Genomic DNA, 16,271 nt, shown 5'->3' with positions numbered 1-16,271 from the left:
AAACTTAGAATGCATTCAATATAAAGGCATTTCGATGTCAAACCATTTATTTTTGCACAACCAGGCAATTAAATATACATTATATACAGGAATTGTGTAAGATTCGTGAGAACATATTGCCTTCTTTGCTAAACAGCAACAGAATACGATAATAAGTAACATAATCTTTTCGGAGGACCATTAGAATCTGAGAGAAACATAGTGAAGTACTTAATGCTCGTACCAATATGTAATGTGTTCTATTTATGGTCCTACCTACCATAGAACTGTAGGGTAATAGAAATTCATCGCGGTTTTGTGCTGCTTCATTAACTTAAAACATAAATATCTATCTCTAAGCTCTTACATTTGGTTGCATCAGTCGTGGGCATGACGTGTATACATATGTACTACTTTGTACACACGTACGCATGCAGGTCAAGAAATCTAGTCGATAATCTAATTAATATTAATCAATCTACTGATTCGATATGTACATCTATTAAATCGTGCTAAAATTTAACTAACGTTATCCGGAAAATGGCACGTGTTTCGCTGTATTTTCGCATAGAAGCCACGGCCTGAACGCATTACTACCAGAAACAATAAAAAAAGAAAAACAATAAAATACAACTTACCGCTACTGCACTTAAATAACACGGCACCCCGTCTTTAAGTTAAATTAAAAAACAGTCTATGAAAGAACTTTTACTGTTCATACACGCTTACTGATAGTAACTTTTGCGCCTTTTTTTCGCTCTGTCACTTTCACAAAATTAATTAAGACTGGCGAGGGCGTGTCTATCATTTTCATGTAACGCACTTTAAATACACGCACTTAAAATCGAGATTTCTAGAACATCGTCAATATGATTTTTGTATAAAAAATATTGAAATTTTTGCTCAACACGTTAGTGAATTCAACGCACTCGATTATACATCGATTTTTCCATTTTCCTTAACGAATTTACAAAATAGCTATGATTGACCTAGGCATAGTCGCGTCTCGGTGACAATATATTCTTTCTATAAAAATATATTTCACACTTGTGCGCGTTTAAAGGGTCAGTGTTGTTCAGTAGTCTTCGCAAAAATGCTCGCCTCGAAGAGTAAAGTGCGATATGAATGATTGTCTACTTTCTCACGGTATATAACTATTCTTTTCTTTTACTCTAATGCCTGCAATTGACGTACGTCTCCATTTTTCCATTTACGATGCGAACGTAACGAGTACAGGCTCGTACGAAGAGTGCAGGTACTCGCTGGTCTGTAGAAAGAAAGAAAAAAACCACTGTTACGCTTTATAACTGGTAACGTTATTGACAAAGCTTGCAACCATTTTTTTTTTCGTAGTCATTTTAAGACCAAATCTTCGAAGAGATATTTCAGAAAATTTTTATCTTCATGTTTTACAAAAAGTCATCCACTAGATGAAAATTTAGTCTCAATATGACGCGAAATGTGCGCGAGATGACAACAGAAAAATCACAACACAATCTCGCAAACTAATAATCGGGACAGTGAACAATCGCGATCATTTAATTTATGATTTGAGGCGCCTAATATGTATAATTTATTCAAATGATATTTAAGGCATTCAGGACTGTTATGGCACACACGGTGTTAAATGTCACGTAGGTATGCAAGCAGGCAATCGAAATTTTCACATCAGAGTTAGTATTGTTAGAGCACACACTCACATGCCTTCTGTTCTGAGTCCTGATCCACGCAAGACGGTTGCTGAATATATAGAGCCGGTTTCAGCGGCCTGCCGTCCTGATCTTCAACCTGTATCACCAGACCGTGGTTACTTCCGTTTCCATGAGGGTTCCGCGGATTCAGTCTCCAGAATCGAAGACCCTGTCTCACATCCAACGCCAAATGGGTACCTCTGGATGTAAGAGGTGTCACCACCGAGTCCATTAAACGTTTCTTCGCTGATAATACAGATTTTTAACGATAAACTTTTATTCGATTAACAATTGATTTCTGATTGATTTGTTGTTGATCAATTTGTAGAGTTTACCTCGGTGCCTCTTCAAGGTTTTCGTGTAATAGTAGACTGATATCCTAATCTTTTTCTCGTCTTCCTCTTCCTCGTCGAACGTGCTTTCCGAAGTGGACGTCACATTTTCCTGCGGTAATTTGAATATTCGTAATTTAGCAGCGACCACGTGATCGCTAGAAGTCAGGTTCAATTGAAAATGCATATTCATGGAGAACGCGTCCGTCCAGGCGTCCTGATCCGTATTTCGTGGAATTTGACCTGATGGAAAAGATCAGACTTGCATATTTCAGGGTATTAACGAAACGTTAACCTGTTAACTATAACTTATGAATACGTTGTTTTATTTGTGGATCTTCCGTTCTTTAATGTATTGTTCCATTTATTTATGGATTTTATATATTTTAATGCGTCATTTAATTTATTCATAAATCCGCTACTCTTCAATTTACGTTATTTTATTTTCACATTTAGGTACCTATGTTTCTAAAGGTTAAAAACTTTTATTGACACTGTTTCGTTTGTATTAAGTTATATTGCGTGCCTTTAGTTAAAGAGTAGACTTACAAGTTGGTGAAAACATAGTGAGCCGCTCGCGTTGAACCTGATTGGCGTCGGTGCTGAGGTTAAATCTTCCGGTGAGGGCCAGAACCCGCGTCTTGATATCCTCGATGGCTTTTTCACCCTGACTGCACACAGAAACGAAGTTATCCTATATTTACACGTTGGGTAGCTTTAAAACTTAAAATGATAAATGAAAAATCACGGCAGCCGACAAACCCTAGATACAAATACTCGAGTAAAACAGTCATAAAGGGGAATTTGTAATTTTCATCCATTAGTAAAATAAATATTTGGGATTTAGATTAGACATCGAGGATGGGAATTGAGAGTTAAAGAGTAGCAAAGCGAAATAAAGGAATCAGAAGTAATCGGAGAATTCCGTGCCTGGATAACGACGTAAAAATTTTCACTTGGAGATACGTGCAAGCTTTCCGGACAGGAAGACAGGCTAATGGACGGTGGTCAGTGACCCACAGGGCCCATAGTGTAGATCAGAGATATTTATTATACGTTCTAGACATTGACTAGACAGCCGACGCGAGCATTGCTATATACCTCATTCGTCTTGTCTAGCAATGTAATGTATTCGTGTTAATGTATTCATGCTGTATCTTGAATCTCGATTCCTTCTAGTAAACTAATTTTTACTTTCGAACGTTTTATCACAAGCGACGCGTGATAATGATACGTTCTGCTAATTAATAATCGTCCATCTTACAGAAGATAATTAATCTCGCAGAAGAAGTCAAGGAAATCAAGTCTATATATGTATGTAGAACTCGTGCCGACGATCAGGTGAAATTATAGGGATTGCATAATCGAGCTCTAAGTCATTAACCGGACGGGGGGAGGGGGGGGGGAGGAACGTCTTTTCTCTACGTCACTAGCAAGGATTGCTTCGTTGGACGCCCACTTGGACCTTTGAGCGCAGCCAATCGCGCGTCAACGACCTCGTTGTTGCTCGACATTCAACTAGAAGTGAATTTTCCCTAAACAATCGATCGGTCAGGCTACAAAAATGATTTCCACGTGCGGTTGGACGTTCAACAGAAAACGTGAAAAAAAAGAAAAAAAACGAAATTTCTCTCTTTATCAATACCGATTCAATTTGCCCCACTTTTCCTTTTTCTTCTTCTTCTTTTTTTTTTTTCCCATTCAGGAATCCCTTCGAGAAAGCGGAAGAACTAGAAGGAGAAAAGCACTCGGACGAAATCTCGCCACGAAATCTTTATGGATTGTATTCCATTCTAGACATGCTCCTTAATCTAGCCACGTCCAAGTCACGCATTCTACAGCGTCTCGTTGCGTACGTGTCACGTCTGTCTGCTGTCTGGGAAAGGGAAGGACTCGGGTGTCTGGAGGCCGTTGCATCATGAGAATGAATCCAGTGATCCTTCCCGAGTACCGTATTAAGAAAATTGGCTACGTTACGCCGGTTTTGTAACAGCCTTCGGACGAGCATGAAGCAACATACTGCATCGCCAACACATGGAAATCTAAACGAGAAGATTTCTTTCAATTTCTTCAAGGATCTTTCGTTCTTATTATTACGAAGAACTTATCGCCAGTTGAAAGGTGAAAGGAAAGAAGACTATATTATAGAATAATTTTTATAATATTGCAAAATATTTCAATGATAAGATCTCATCCTCGATTTATAGGGCTAAAAAAAAAAAATCGGCGTGAAATATCGGTGTATGAGAGAAATGGTGTATTATACAAAACGGTGAACGTCGACCTGATTAACGATATCAAAAAATGCAAGTTGCATCGTCTGGCGGGGAGGTGGAGAGCCAGACTCTGACAAAAACTTCCTTCTCGTTCTTCGTTGCCCGTCTCGCATCATCTTTATCGGCATAGGAAGAGAGACACATAGACAAGGTCAGCGCATTAAATTAAAATGTGTTACATAACCTCGTAAGAGAGCAGTCCTGACTGCAGTCTGACTAGACACCCGGTGATTACGAGGGTGCTCAACTTAAAGCCGCCGTTTTCGCCACGATCTAACCGCGTCTGCTTCGTTGTACACATCGTAAAAAGTCAATTAATCCGTCTGCACGCGACGTATTATACGTATTCTCACCCCTTCATCCGCAACCACTTTATCATTGAGTAACACGTGTGACTGTTCAAATGAAATAACTCTGTTACTCTGTTTCTTTTCTTCTTCTTCTTCTTCTTCTTCAATTCTTTGAAATCGAACAAGAGCATTTCTTTTTTTTTTTTTTTTTTTTTTTTTCGTAGTCGAGTATCGACTCGGGTCGTTCAGATCATCCTGTAGAAGACTCGAGGAAGAAGCGGAACGACCGGCACACCGGAGGACTCTCAGCAGGCTACGCCAGTGCCGACACGAATGCATTTACGCGTCTAGACTTAATAAAATAAAAGAAACGTCTTCGCACCAGAGGCCAAGGTGGTGGAGGAGGAGAGCGATTTAAAAACATAGCATAGGGACCACAGCGGAATTTCCACAGCACGTCCTTCCTGGCTCTGTTCTTCGTACTCGAAGTTTGTCTCTCGAAAAGATTACGAGCACCTGTCTCTCTGCTAATAGATAAATCATTTTTCTTTGACATAAAGCAGTTTTTCTTTTTTTCTACGTTTTTTCACTGATCTTACCACGAGTTCTTGACACAATCGTTTTTTAATAAATTTCAGATCATTTCTTATAACCAGATTTCTGTTGATATTGTTCTCAAAACGTGGAACTAGTTTTGATTAATTCTTTGAATTTTTTGTTTAGAAAAACGTGAACGAAGAAAGCGGACGCTGGTCAGCTCGAGGCGTAGAAATTCAGTGGCGTTTCGTGGTTCTTCGTTTCATCACGATATTTTTACGGGCCATCGAGATATTTTTACGTGGCGGGGGCAATGATTCGTCGAGAACGTTTTTGTCGTCAAGCATTTGTGAGCACAGGCCTGGGTTACGTCGTTGGAAAATCGTTCGCTTCGTTTCTTCGTTGATGATAATTAAAAAGACGAATATCGGCCTGTTTAGTCTTGAAAGAGGAAGAGAGAAAAAAGAGGAGAAGAACGGGTGCGTTACCTTTTCATGCAGACACAACATATCTCCGTGGAGAATAGATCTCCCGTTGTTATCGTAATAAATCGTATTCCGTGCAATACGAGCAATGAGATAATCGTGATGAGAGAATGTATTTTTAGATTATGCAAGCCAAGCCAAAAGGAAAGCAGCCGATCGGCCCGGGGGAATAAAACAAAAAAAGAATTCGACAGAATTCATCTGTCCATTTTGTTTGGCACACCGAATCCCTTACCCAAAAAAAGATCATAGCCATCGAGGTGAAGCTTACCTGTCGAAGTTTGAGGTTAGGTTTCCTCTAAAAGACACAAAAAGCAGATTGTATAGATACTAATTTCATTTTTCGCAAAGCAAGACGACACACGACATTTAAACAGTGAACGAGAAAGAATATGACGAGAACAGAGGGAGAGAAAATCGTGCAATCTACAATTGTTTGAAAATGTACGATTTTTCTCCGTGAATCGAATCTGTACTAAAGATTCTAATTAAAGAAATATTTATTTGAATTGCCAAGAGCGCAGTGAATAGAAGCTTGAGCAAACGTAGGATCATAAAACACGTCGGTTAGCTTACTTACCCTCGTCTATGAGCAATGGCTAGTTGCAGGTAGGACGACAAATTGGCCAATGGAAGGCTACCAGAGGACACGTTATTGTTCGCCACGAAAAGCTTGACAGAATCGGGAGTGTCATTTAGGTAGCCCGACGTGTCATTCTCGTTTTCTTCAATGTTCCAATTTAGTCGGGAATCGTGACTGGAGTCTTCATAGTCCGACGTCTCGTTCTCCTCGGTGTTCTCGAAGCCAAGGGAATCCACAAATTCAGGGATTACCCTGTAAACGTCGTCTTCGACCCATTCGAGTCCCTCGTATTCACTGATTCTCTTATTCTCACTGAGTTTCTCTCCACTTTTTGAAACCTCCATTTTAGTATTCGTAACGCCAGCGATATCTGTGTCATTTTTATCTTCCGACATTTCGTCTGATACAACAACGGTACTCTCCGTAACAGCGGTGGTACCAGTCGATGTTGTTGAATACGTTGCTGTAGAATAATCATTGTTTAGATAGTTACCCCTTGCATTGGTGTTGCTCAATTGGTAAACCACAGGAACAGTAGCAGCAGTAGTTGAAGACATCGGTAACGGTGTCGACGCATGAAAGGAATTGCCAGCATTCTTCGAAGTCGTGTGCCGTATCGTCGAAGATGCGTGATGCTTGAACGTTCTAAGGCGATTTTTGTTGCTTTCGTCGGAACCTGAGCTAGAGTCAAACTCAGAGTCGTCGTATCGGATCTTGAAGACCACGTGAGGCTCCATAGCTTTGTCAAAGTCACGATGGAGATTATTCGCGGCATCCTGTTCCTCGGATGTCTCGGTAGCCTCTTCGTAGTCAACAGCCGTTGGTTCCGACCAGGGCTGTTGAAACTCCATATTGGAGGGCAAGTTCTCGTAATCGAGGATCGCTTGTTTATTATACGCTTCGAAGTCGAAGTCCTTGTAAGACGGCGATTTGTCCACGTGACGATTCTTTTTACCTTCCCGTTTGACGTTCTCGAAATCGGGATTCTTCGACGCGGGACGATCCACGGACTTTTTACTCCAATTTCTACTCTTCTTCTCTCCATCTTCGTACAACACTTTCGCCCAGGGCTTGACAGTCTCCTTTTTCCTCAATTCCTCGTCCTTCCTTTTACTCAGCTCCCTCTCGCGAATCGCCAGAACCTCCTCCAGACTGTAATTCAAACTTTTCAACAGCAACATGTCACCGGTGCTCAAATCGCCGGTGATTATTTTTAGAATCGCCTTCTCCAGCATCTTCTCCAACCTCCTCTCGCTGAAAGGTACGCCGCTCTTCGTTTCCTCGCCCTTCGGGCTTCTCCTGTTCTTCTCACCTACGGCGAGCACCACGTTCTCGTTCTCACTCGGCGCGTATCTTTTTATTTGGTCCACCGGATCTCCCTTTTTCTTGTCATCCGCGTGGACATCGCGATGATGATGGTGGGCCGAGACACTGTTCGCAGTCAAAACAACCAACAGCAGTACGAAGAATCCGAAGAACTCCATGACTCAGAAAACTTCTTTTTTCAGACGGGGAAATTCTCACTTGTTCTGTCCCTTGTCTCCGTCAGAATCGCTCGAAGATAACAAAAAAAAAAAAAACTACTACCTCGTCAGAGACATGCAAACTGCTCGTGCAGTCACTGTTATCGCTCGACGGAATTCCTCATTTTCGTCGCCCGAGGGAATATCACAACCCTCTTGGTTAGCTATTGCCGTAGCTAAAAACCGCGTGGCTGTTCACGTTGAAGCGAGTGACCCAGAGAAACGGATCGCGCGAACGATTGACGGAAGACGCTGGGCGGGCGTGTGTCCGCGTTACGATGAAGTGTTAAACAAACTGGTCCGTGATACGGAGTGGCGGGTGATCGCGGACTAGTCTAATCGCATCAGGAAGCCGCCGGTATATATGTAAGTAGGAAAGATTCGTGGCATGCGTGTGCACGGGCTGAGCAGTAAGTCTCAACTGAGCCGAGCTGGTCTGCTCACGGACATAATTCTGTCTACTCACTAATTCCGAGACAAGCACGAAGCCGCGAGAGGAGACGCGCCGGTGTTACTACGATCACTCGTTTTTTTTTTCTTCTTCTTCTTCTTCTTCTTCTTCGTCTCCTTTCTCTTTCTCTCGGTGCGTCTGTTCCTCTCGCTCCACCCGCCGCGCGCGTGTGGTAATCCCTTTCCCTCGCTCGCCGAAATCCCGCGGACGACTGCCTTTTCTCCGATCTCCGCGTGACGCTTATCGCGCTCACCGTTTCTTTCTCCTTTTCTTCTCCTTCGTCCACTCAATTTTTCCCTCTTCCTAACGAATCTTCTTGCTCTATTTTACGTGCCGAAATAGTAGATGGACCCAATTCGTGGCAACGACTGATATATATCGATGCTGATTGGAGTAACTCTTTCTTTTTCGACAGGTGCGACGAGGATTCAGCAAGGCGAAACCGCCCCACGCGACATTCAAATGAACTTTCGTCCTGTGAAATGGCCGATTCGTAATCTGGCAAGAAGAGAGAACGAGAGAGAGAGAGAGTGATTTTCGCGCGTTCGAGAGAAACGTGAACTGGTGAAACGAAGGGCGGAAGAGTCGAAGGGAGAGAAGAAGGAAACGAGAAACGGAGGCGCTCAGTGGCGAGAAGAAATGAGCGAGGAGGAGCACCTTGTATTCGGCTGCTTGTTTCAGGGGCAGCGACTTTATAGGGTGTCTCCCTCTCCGCCGTCTAGACGAATCGAAAGATATGATCTTTGAATCATAATGTATCGCTTTTAATAAATGCAGCCTCCGCGTGCGTGAGTGAAAATACGATGCGTGGCAAAGCACGTCGACGACGGGGCCCAAAAAGAAGGACTGGAACGAGGAAAGGGGGGAAAAAACAAGCGGAGACCGAGAGAGACCGGGTGAGACAGAGCGGGACGAAAGATAAACCCGTGATCGTGATCGTGATCGAATCGGTCGCCCAGGATCCGTGTGAAAATCCATAAATTTCGCCGTCGAAGAGAAATTAGAAAGATCCGTATATCGCGTTGGTCTTTTTTTTTTTCTTTCTTTCTTTCTTTCTTTCGGGGTCGAGCTTGTCGTAAATTGCGGCGACGCGGTCGAATTTGAAAATTAGGTTAAATGTTCTTTGAACCTGTCTAGTATGACCCGTCTCTCGCGATAGGCACACATCGGTTAAGCGGTCGTCTGGCTTTTGAAATAAATCATTCGTGATATACGGTATAAATAATAATGCGCCGAGACGAAATTTATCGGAAACAGTTACCTATTCTTGGACTAGGTGAGATTTATAAACGATATAATTTATAAAAAATGATATTTTCAAACTAGGTAAGGTTGATGAACAATGTACATATTTGTTTTTGTTTTTTTTTTGTTTTTTTAGTAAAAATGACGAAATATGAGAGAGTCGAAAGAACGGATGAAAAGAAGTGCGTAGATAGACGCAAATAAGTTTCACGTTAAATCTTTCCTAGAATTAAGACGATATTCGACACAGATTCTATTCTTTATCTCTGATCATCTTCGTCTATCGCTCTGTTTCTCTAAAACAAATTGGAAAGGGGACGATTGCAGTAAGAAAGGTTCACTGTTAATGATTGATTTTTGTTGGCAGATATCCAAGGATAAACTTCGGCCAACTTCATCAGCTCCTCTTCCCACGCGTCAGTTGCCTGGAAAACTTTGAATCAAATTTTCGTCGAACTGTCTGCAAAATGGGTAAATTTAGCCGTACGCAAAAGTGAAGAAATTTCTAAAGTGAAGAAATCGACGTACAGGAGCGACAGGATCGCACCTGGATGGTGTCGCAAATGGACGGTGTCACGAAAAAAGAGAGAGAAAAAAACGAGGGACACTTTATTCAACCCCTTGGTTGCAGCCGAGAGCGACGATCACCGTCGCGTTGACCGATGCGTTTGGATCACGCGTGCATATCATTCGCCGCTCGCACGCAGACACGTGCACGCATTTAAATGTACAAAAAGAAGGAGGCCAGCGATGCTGCGAGGTGAACGGAGAAAGGAATAGACGACAGACGCCGGGCGAAAGAGAGAGAATGCAATTTGATCCGGCGAAGAGAGGCAAGTCGAATCGTCGAATCTTTCCGACGATGCAATACAGTCAACGGTCTGACGTCATCTCCGAATCCTCTGTCGCGATTCGGACGTACGGACAGACAATCTGGCGTCTAGACGTACCAAAATAAATAACGCGGGGCCTTGCCTCGTCATCAAACTGTTGTTTGCAATCGTAACATTCATCCGTCGGCCTTGTCGGGCCTTCTCGTGCCGTGGACAGGGATGAGGAATAGAGCGGAACCGTTTCGGAACTGGCTCGTGGACGCACCGTTTCAAATTAATCTGGGTTATCCGATTAATGCACATAGGAGACATTTACTTGAGACTGTCGATATTATGCCCTTTTGAATAGAGGTCGCGGCCTTCAACTTAGGGAATTGAGCATCTACAGGTGTTTTAACGTAAGCATCATTTTCAATATATTTTTGTTCTTTAATTTGTGGTATCTCCAAATGTTACAATTTACAAAGACGATTTTTTATTTGCTGACTTCTACATTGTATGAATAAATTGCTAGAATTAATTGATAACCTTCTCATACGTAAGATAAACGAAATTCTGGTTATAGAGGGTTAATTGTAACTGTTTACTCCAAATGAAAATCTAACAACCAATTTATTTATTTATTTATTTTTCATTATTATTATAAAACAGCTCGACCATCTAAACTAATTAATTGAGTTTCAGGAAAGTGTGTGTATATTAAGAGTTATTTGTACAATTCGAGGACCGCGAAATTTGTGATTCATCATTACTGCTCTTTTTTCAAGGAAGTCTAGAAATTTCGGCGTTTCCACGTACTCGTATGACTCGCATGATTCTTGCAACTCGCGTTCTTGCGTCAGTTCCTCCAAAATCATTGATTGCCCGATTGACGCAGGAGACGCAGACGATGGTCGTTGGGATCGCGTCATAGTACTCCGGCAGACGGCGGAGCAGGTTCGATGACTTTCGGCGGTCCCAAACTTCGTTCGGATTTCAACGAGTTCTCAGATTCTCTTGATATTCTGACATCAAACGACGTTTACAATTCAGGTAAAAACTATGGACGTGTTAGCCTCGCCCACGTTTGGTGAATTATTTCGATTGGAATCGAAACGAGCAAGAATAGAGAGGGAGAGAGAGAGAGAGAATGGGCGAAGAGCGAAACAAGCTCGGTCAAGGGTGAGAAGACAGCATGAGAAAACGTAGAGAGGAAAAAGAGAAAACAAAAATGGAAATGGTGCAATTTGCATGGCTCGGACATATCTCTCTTTTTTCCTCCCCCATCTTCGTGGAAGGCAGACGACTATCGAGATAAGGAGTACTTGGAATCCGGTAGGAGAGAGAGAAAGAGAGAGAAAGAGATTCGATACCGCCTGCTCGGTCCTCCGCTCTTCGTGGAAGCGAAAATTTGAATTTCGAATCGTATTGCGCAATCGTATCGCACCCACGCATAGGTGCACTCGTTTCAACATCGCACGTGCGATCATATGAAATCGAAAACACCAGCGTGTCCTCTTTGGTAATATTCCAGCATTTTTTACTGCTCGAAGATAAAACACACATGTATGTATTTCAACTAGAATCAGGTTCGTAATCGATTTGCGATCACCGCATTTGACAGGCGTCGTTATGTCTAGACTGTGCATAATTATTGGACTGTGGATTTATGTACGTTTTTTAATTTTGAGAAACATAACTGGAGGAATAGACAATTTCCCTAAAGGAAAATTTGTTTTATTATACATTATATTTGCTGTACCTTAGATATTTTATATATATTATTATTTTTATATTTCACACGGGATTATTTTCTACACAGTTTACACAGTTTACACATGATAATCTTTATATTTTAAACATCTTTTTCAATTCTGATGACACAAAATACATTTTTCATGTAATTAGAACGGTATCGAACGTACATTTTAGCAGCATATTATATCGTAAGTGAATAAAAATCCACAGTCTAATAATTACAGTGACTGACAAAAATATTTAAACACTTGCTGTGGAAATATTTTAAAATTTCATTGATCCCTCGCGTTTTATTGCAGATTATAATATTTCCTGCAACACGTATAATATATTAATCTTTTCAACTCGAAGAATGTATTTTTCAGACGTGTCACCTTGTTGTCTATAATTATTACCGACTTTCTCGTCCCCATTGATCAATTTCGTACGAAAAGCAGCATTGCGCGTTAGGTTGTAATTTATAGGGACGCAGGCTGGTCAGTCGGAGATCAGAGATAAAATAAATTCGCTGTCAGGGCACAAATTGTCCCTCCCTGTCGATTCAACGCGTGTCCAGCGCGAAGATTATCTTCCAGCGGCTACCGAGCTTTCGGAAGATGATCGTCAGTCCAGATAACAGAACATCGGAACTGACGCAGAGGATGATAAAGGATGGAATCCGATTCTTCCCGTCTGGGGAGATGAGTCGCGTGCTGCGACGAAAGACGACGCATCGTATTCGTCGCATTCCGACGAAACATCGGGGAGGGAAAAGGAAGCGCGGACAAAGAAACATGCACGTTCCAATTTTAATGCGTTTACTTGCGTTTTTCTTCTCTCGTTCTCCATCAAATGTTATCGGCAGTCCTTAACCCTCTATAACCAGAATTTTTTTGGGTGGAGAAATGATTACTTAATTATCTTATTATTTGCTTCACAGTTAATTTATAACAATACTTGTTATAAGTAAATTATTATTGTAACATCGCGTGGACGAAGCAGAGATAATTAAAACCGTATAAAAATAAAATTTTGGGCACGTTACGTGACGTTGTGACAGAGTTAATAATTCAAGAATATCGAATTGAAAATGTATTGCCAGTTATGGCAAGGAGAAGAATTGATACAGCTCACGAGGAGTATCGACGAATACCAATGAGTCCAATTACTCGCGATTAATTCAAAACCAGAAGATGCGTATGTCCCAATTAGGAATGCATTAAAATCGCCGCACGACGTGATTTAAGTCGAAGCCATCGATAATAAATCGTTGCAACGAAACTTGTTCCCGGCTTCGTTGTTTTGGATATTCTTCTTTTCGTGGCGCGTTTCAAACGAACGAACGAACACTCGTAGTTTCGAAATTCGAGTTTGTTTAGACCGCGAATTTTTATGCGCCTTTTATGGGAAATTTGAAGGTGCAAAAATTCGCAGAATGCGCTTGGTATATTAATTATCCAGATAGACCAGACTATCTATAAAAATATGAATTTACATAAATATTCGCGTTATTATTACTTTGGATATTTATCTCTAATCAAACAATTTTTCGAGCGTTCAACATTCAACAAATAATTTACCGAACTCGTTTAGACTTGGATTTTGTTGTAGCGAGAAGCTTGATTACTTTGTTTGATCTAGACGTACCATTGCATGTCGCAGAATCGCGCGAAACAGGAGGAACAGGAAGAGCATAGAAGAATCTTCAATTTTCTTCGGCTTCTCGTCTTCTAGGATGGCTAGGCCATCTGGTTTACTGTTTCCACGGTGCCCAGCATTTCCGCTCGTTGAATTCCTCTGTGGGAATCACGCTATTCGCTTGGATCAGATACGATACGTTCGGCTGAACCAGATCCATATACCAGAATCCGGCGAGTCTCCGATCGTAGTGCAATCCACGTTGTTTTTTATCTTCCCTCATCTTCCGGCACGATCATATTCCCAGCCTCTCTCTGCATCTTTCTCGGTTCTGTTGTGTTCAGCGATTTTCGAGATGGCGTAGATAGCTTAACCCTTTAAGTAATGCCACATTTTCATAAATTCCGTCAAACGTGGAATAAACGGCAAAGCATGCTGTCATGTACGTGTCAGCAAGTGAGCCTAATCGAATGAACTTTCAACGAACCTCCACGCGTAAACGCACGCTCTCGCGAATTAATGCAAATATTTATTTTACGGCGGAGAAATAACATATAATTATATTACACAAATTATGATTGTCATACACAATGATTTATTAACTGAACTTAAACGACTACTGACGAGGTGTGCTAACATTTTGAAATTTCATTAACACTTTACGATGTGATATCGACTATCGTGCTTAGGTTGGGACAAGTTGACTCGAAAATATACAAAGAAGCCGCAAGATAATTTATTGCGCTTATTTTGCAAAAATCACCAAAGTATTTGAACAGCATCATTTTTCTAGTTAAGTTCATAAAAATGCAAAAATGCGTAAACATTAATGTCTAACAATATTTATCAATTGGTGGTTTCAAATGTTAATAAATTAAAAACTTCAACAAGTCTCCGTATTCATAAAAATTCATAAAAATTCACGAGAAATGCTAAATGTTCGAATATTCTGGTATGCTGTATTATCTTTAATATTCCAAATTTTAACATGGTTCATTCATTAACAATATTTCTGTTTTTCTTCTGCCGATGGCATATTTAAAGGGTTAGGTTACGATGAATTCTTGAATCTTGTCAAAAGTTCCTTTATCGAAGATTTTTCGAGTAAAGAGGCAACGTAACGCCGCGTGTTCAGAAGCATATGTAACGCCGATGTTTATCCATAAGTTATGCTCTTCGGATTTCGCTATTCTCAACGGATTTGGCCGAGCGCCAGAGACCTAAAACTGGCTTGCTTAAATTCTACTACGTAGAGCAGGAAAATAGAGGAGGTGTGCAGAATTATCAAGGCCGTAGACAGTTCGGCGGGGTGGGTCGTTCCGAAAAATGCAAATTGCGTCTGAATGGCCGGAATCCGTACGTCAATCGTTCGTTTGACGCAGTCATCTGTGCCTTGAGATACAATTTCCATTTATTCGTTTCCTCTATTCGTGGAAACAACATTATTCGGGATTTATCGAACGCAATTGAGGAAAAACTGACAATCGAAACAAGTTCGAATTCAGTTTTGTTCAACGCGATAATTGAATCGTGTCTGTAGTGTTTCTTATTTTTAAAATATCTACCGACTAATATATAAGTGATAAAATATTCTTCTTAGATAATATTCAATAATTTGATTAGATAATATTCAATAATTTTTCATTTTTCAAGGTGAAGTTTCCTATGTTTTCTGCACCATTCAGTGTAATTAAATAATTTTTATCATCTTTGAGTAGAATTAACTAATGTTTTATAGTATATTACATAGGTTATAAATATTTTGAATTAAACAGAAAAGAAATAATTTTTAAAATAACTTCTTCAGTTTTGACACAATATACATTATTATGGTTCATTTCAATTCAGGAGGAGTTCTAATCAATTAAAATTCTAAAGAGCTGGAAATCTTGTGAAAATTGCACCAATTAATGTTTCTTTTATTTTGATCTCAAAATTTTCACAAAATAATTTAGGAAACAGAAGATTTTTCTACAATTTCATTCCATTTTCGACATTTTTTTAAAATTTAAGTAGTTTAAATTTGAAACTGTAGTTGAAAAAAAACTGCAGAAAATATCAGAGTAGCTTGATAAAAATTGAAGTTTGATATCTGATCTATGAACTGATCGACAAATAAGAAAATTCTTTCTGTAGATATTAATCAAGGTTAGTTTATCTCTCTTTGTTTGCGATAAGTTCCGCTTCTTACCATCCATAGTAGCAGTCGCTGTATAAGCACTGTCTAGGAAATCAAATTCCCCGCAGTTAGAGCGTCAGATAGCACATGAAAAACACGCGGGCCTGGTTTCCTACAGAAATTTGTACGTGACTCTCCCTCGTGCTGGAATTACGCCCGTCGCGTCTCAGATAGATAAGAACCGCCTCATCTCCGTCTCGTTTTAATTTTACGCGCCATCGAATTAACTTGTTGATCGCTTTCTACGATCAATTAAAAGTTAATTTTTAGCCTGCGAAACAATTTTCAACAATCACCAAAATTGTGTAATTTTGTAATTTTAAATTGATCACCGGAGTGATATCGTGTGATTTAAAAATTGGAAAACTAGCTTCTTCTTTGAGAGCAACAGGTTAGACTACCCAGATCTCGATTAATTGTTCTTCTTTTCTCTTGAATCGATCATACTGCAAGCAAAATAAATTCCGAAGGTTCTTTTTTTCGAAGTTATGCCGTTCGTATGTATAATTCGCT

At 40.5% G+C, this 16,271-nt stretch overlaps 1 protein-coding gene across 3 annotated transcripts; it reads right to left on the bottom strand.

The window, feature by feature from the left end:
• Nucleotides 1-34: 34 nt before the first annotated feature.
• LOC122538668 lies at nt 35-8,804 on the bottom strand. Of its 3 annotated transcripts, none has more exons than XM_043672927.1 (6): nt 6,171-8,804; nt 5,862-5,888; nt 2,552-2,673; nt 2,006-2,245; nt 1,680-1,916; nt 35-1,246 (listed from the first exon to the last, which is right to left on the bottom strand). In XM_043672927.1, the coding sequence occupies exons 1-6, from the start codon at nt 7,655-7,657 to the stop codon at nt 1,152-1,154; spliced, it is 2,208 nt and encodes a 735-aa protein (XP_043528862.1). In that variant the 5' UTR covers nt 7,658-8,804; the 3' UTR covers nt 35-1,151. The 3 variants fall into 3 exon arrangements, with proteins under 3 accessions (XP_043528862.1, XP_043528883.1, XP_043528873.1); XM_043672948.1 differs by having other exon boundaries at nt 1,684-1,916; nt 6,171-8,803; XM_043672938.1 differs by lacking the exon at nt 5,862-5,888 and having other exon boundaries at nt 6,171-8,803.
• Between the last annotated feature and the right edge of the window lie 7,467 nt (nt 8,805-16,271).

Source organism: Frieseomelitta varia, unplaced genomic scaffold, assembly GCF_011392965.1.
Source record: "Frieseomelitta varia isolate USP_RPSP 00005682 unplaced genomic scaffold, Fvar_1.2 scaffold_1019, whole genome shotgun sequence".
NCBI lineage: Eukaryota > Metazoa > Arthropoda > Insecta > Hymenoptera > Apidae > Frieseomelitta > Frieseomelitta varia.
The sequence above is the reverse complement of the archived record's forward strand: the minus strand, read 5'-3'. Positions and strand labels throughout refer to the sequence as shown.

What these genes read in the sequence shown, in the direction of transcription:
- LOC122538668 (XM_043672927.1), bottom strand. Translation starts at nt 7,657, where the DNA reads ATGGAGTTCTTCGGATTCTTCGTACTGCTGTTGGTTGTTTTGACTGCG. An exon ending in CTAACCTCAAACTTCGACAG is followed by an intron (nt 2,674 to 5,861) that starts GTAAGCTTCACC and finishes TTCTGTGTGCAG; the next exon opens with TCAGGGTGAAAAAGCCATCG. An exon ending in GGACTCAGAACAGAAGGCAT is followed by an intron (nt 1,247 to 1,679) that starts GTGAGTGTGTGC and finishes TTCTTTCTACAG; the next exon opens with ACCAGCGAGTACCTGCACTC.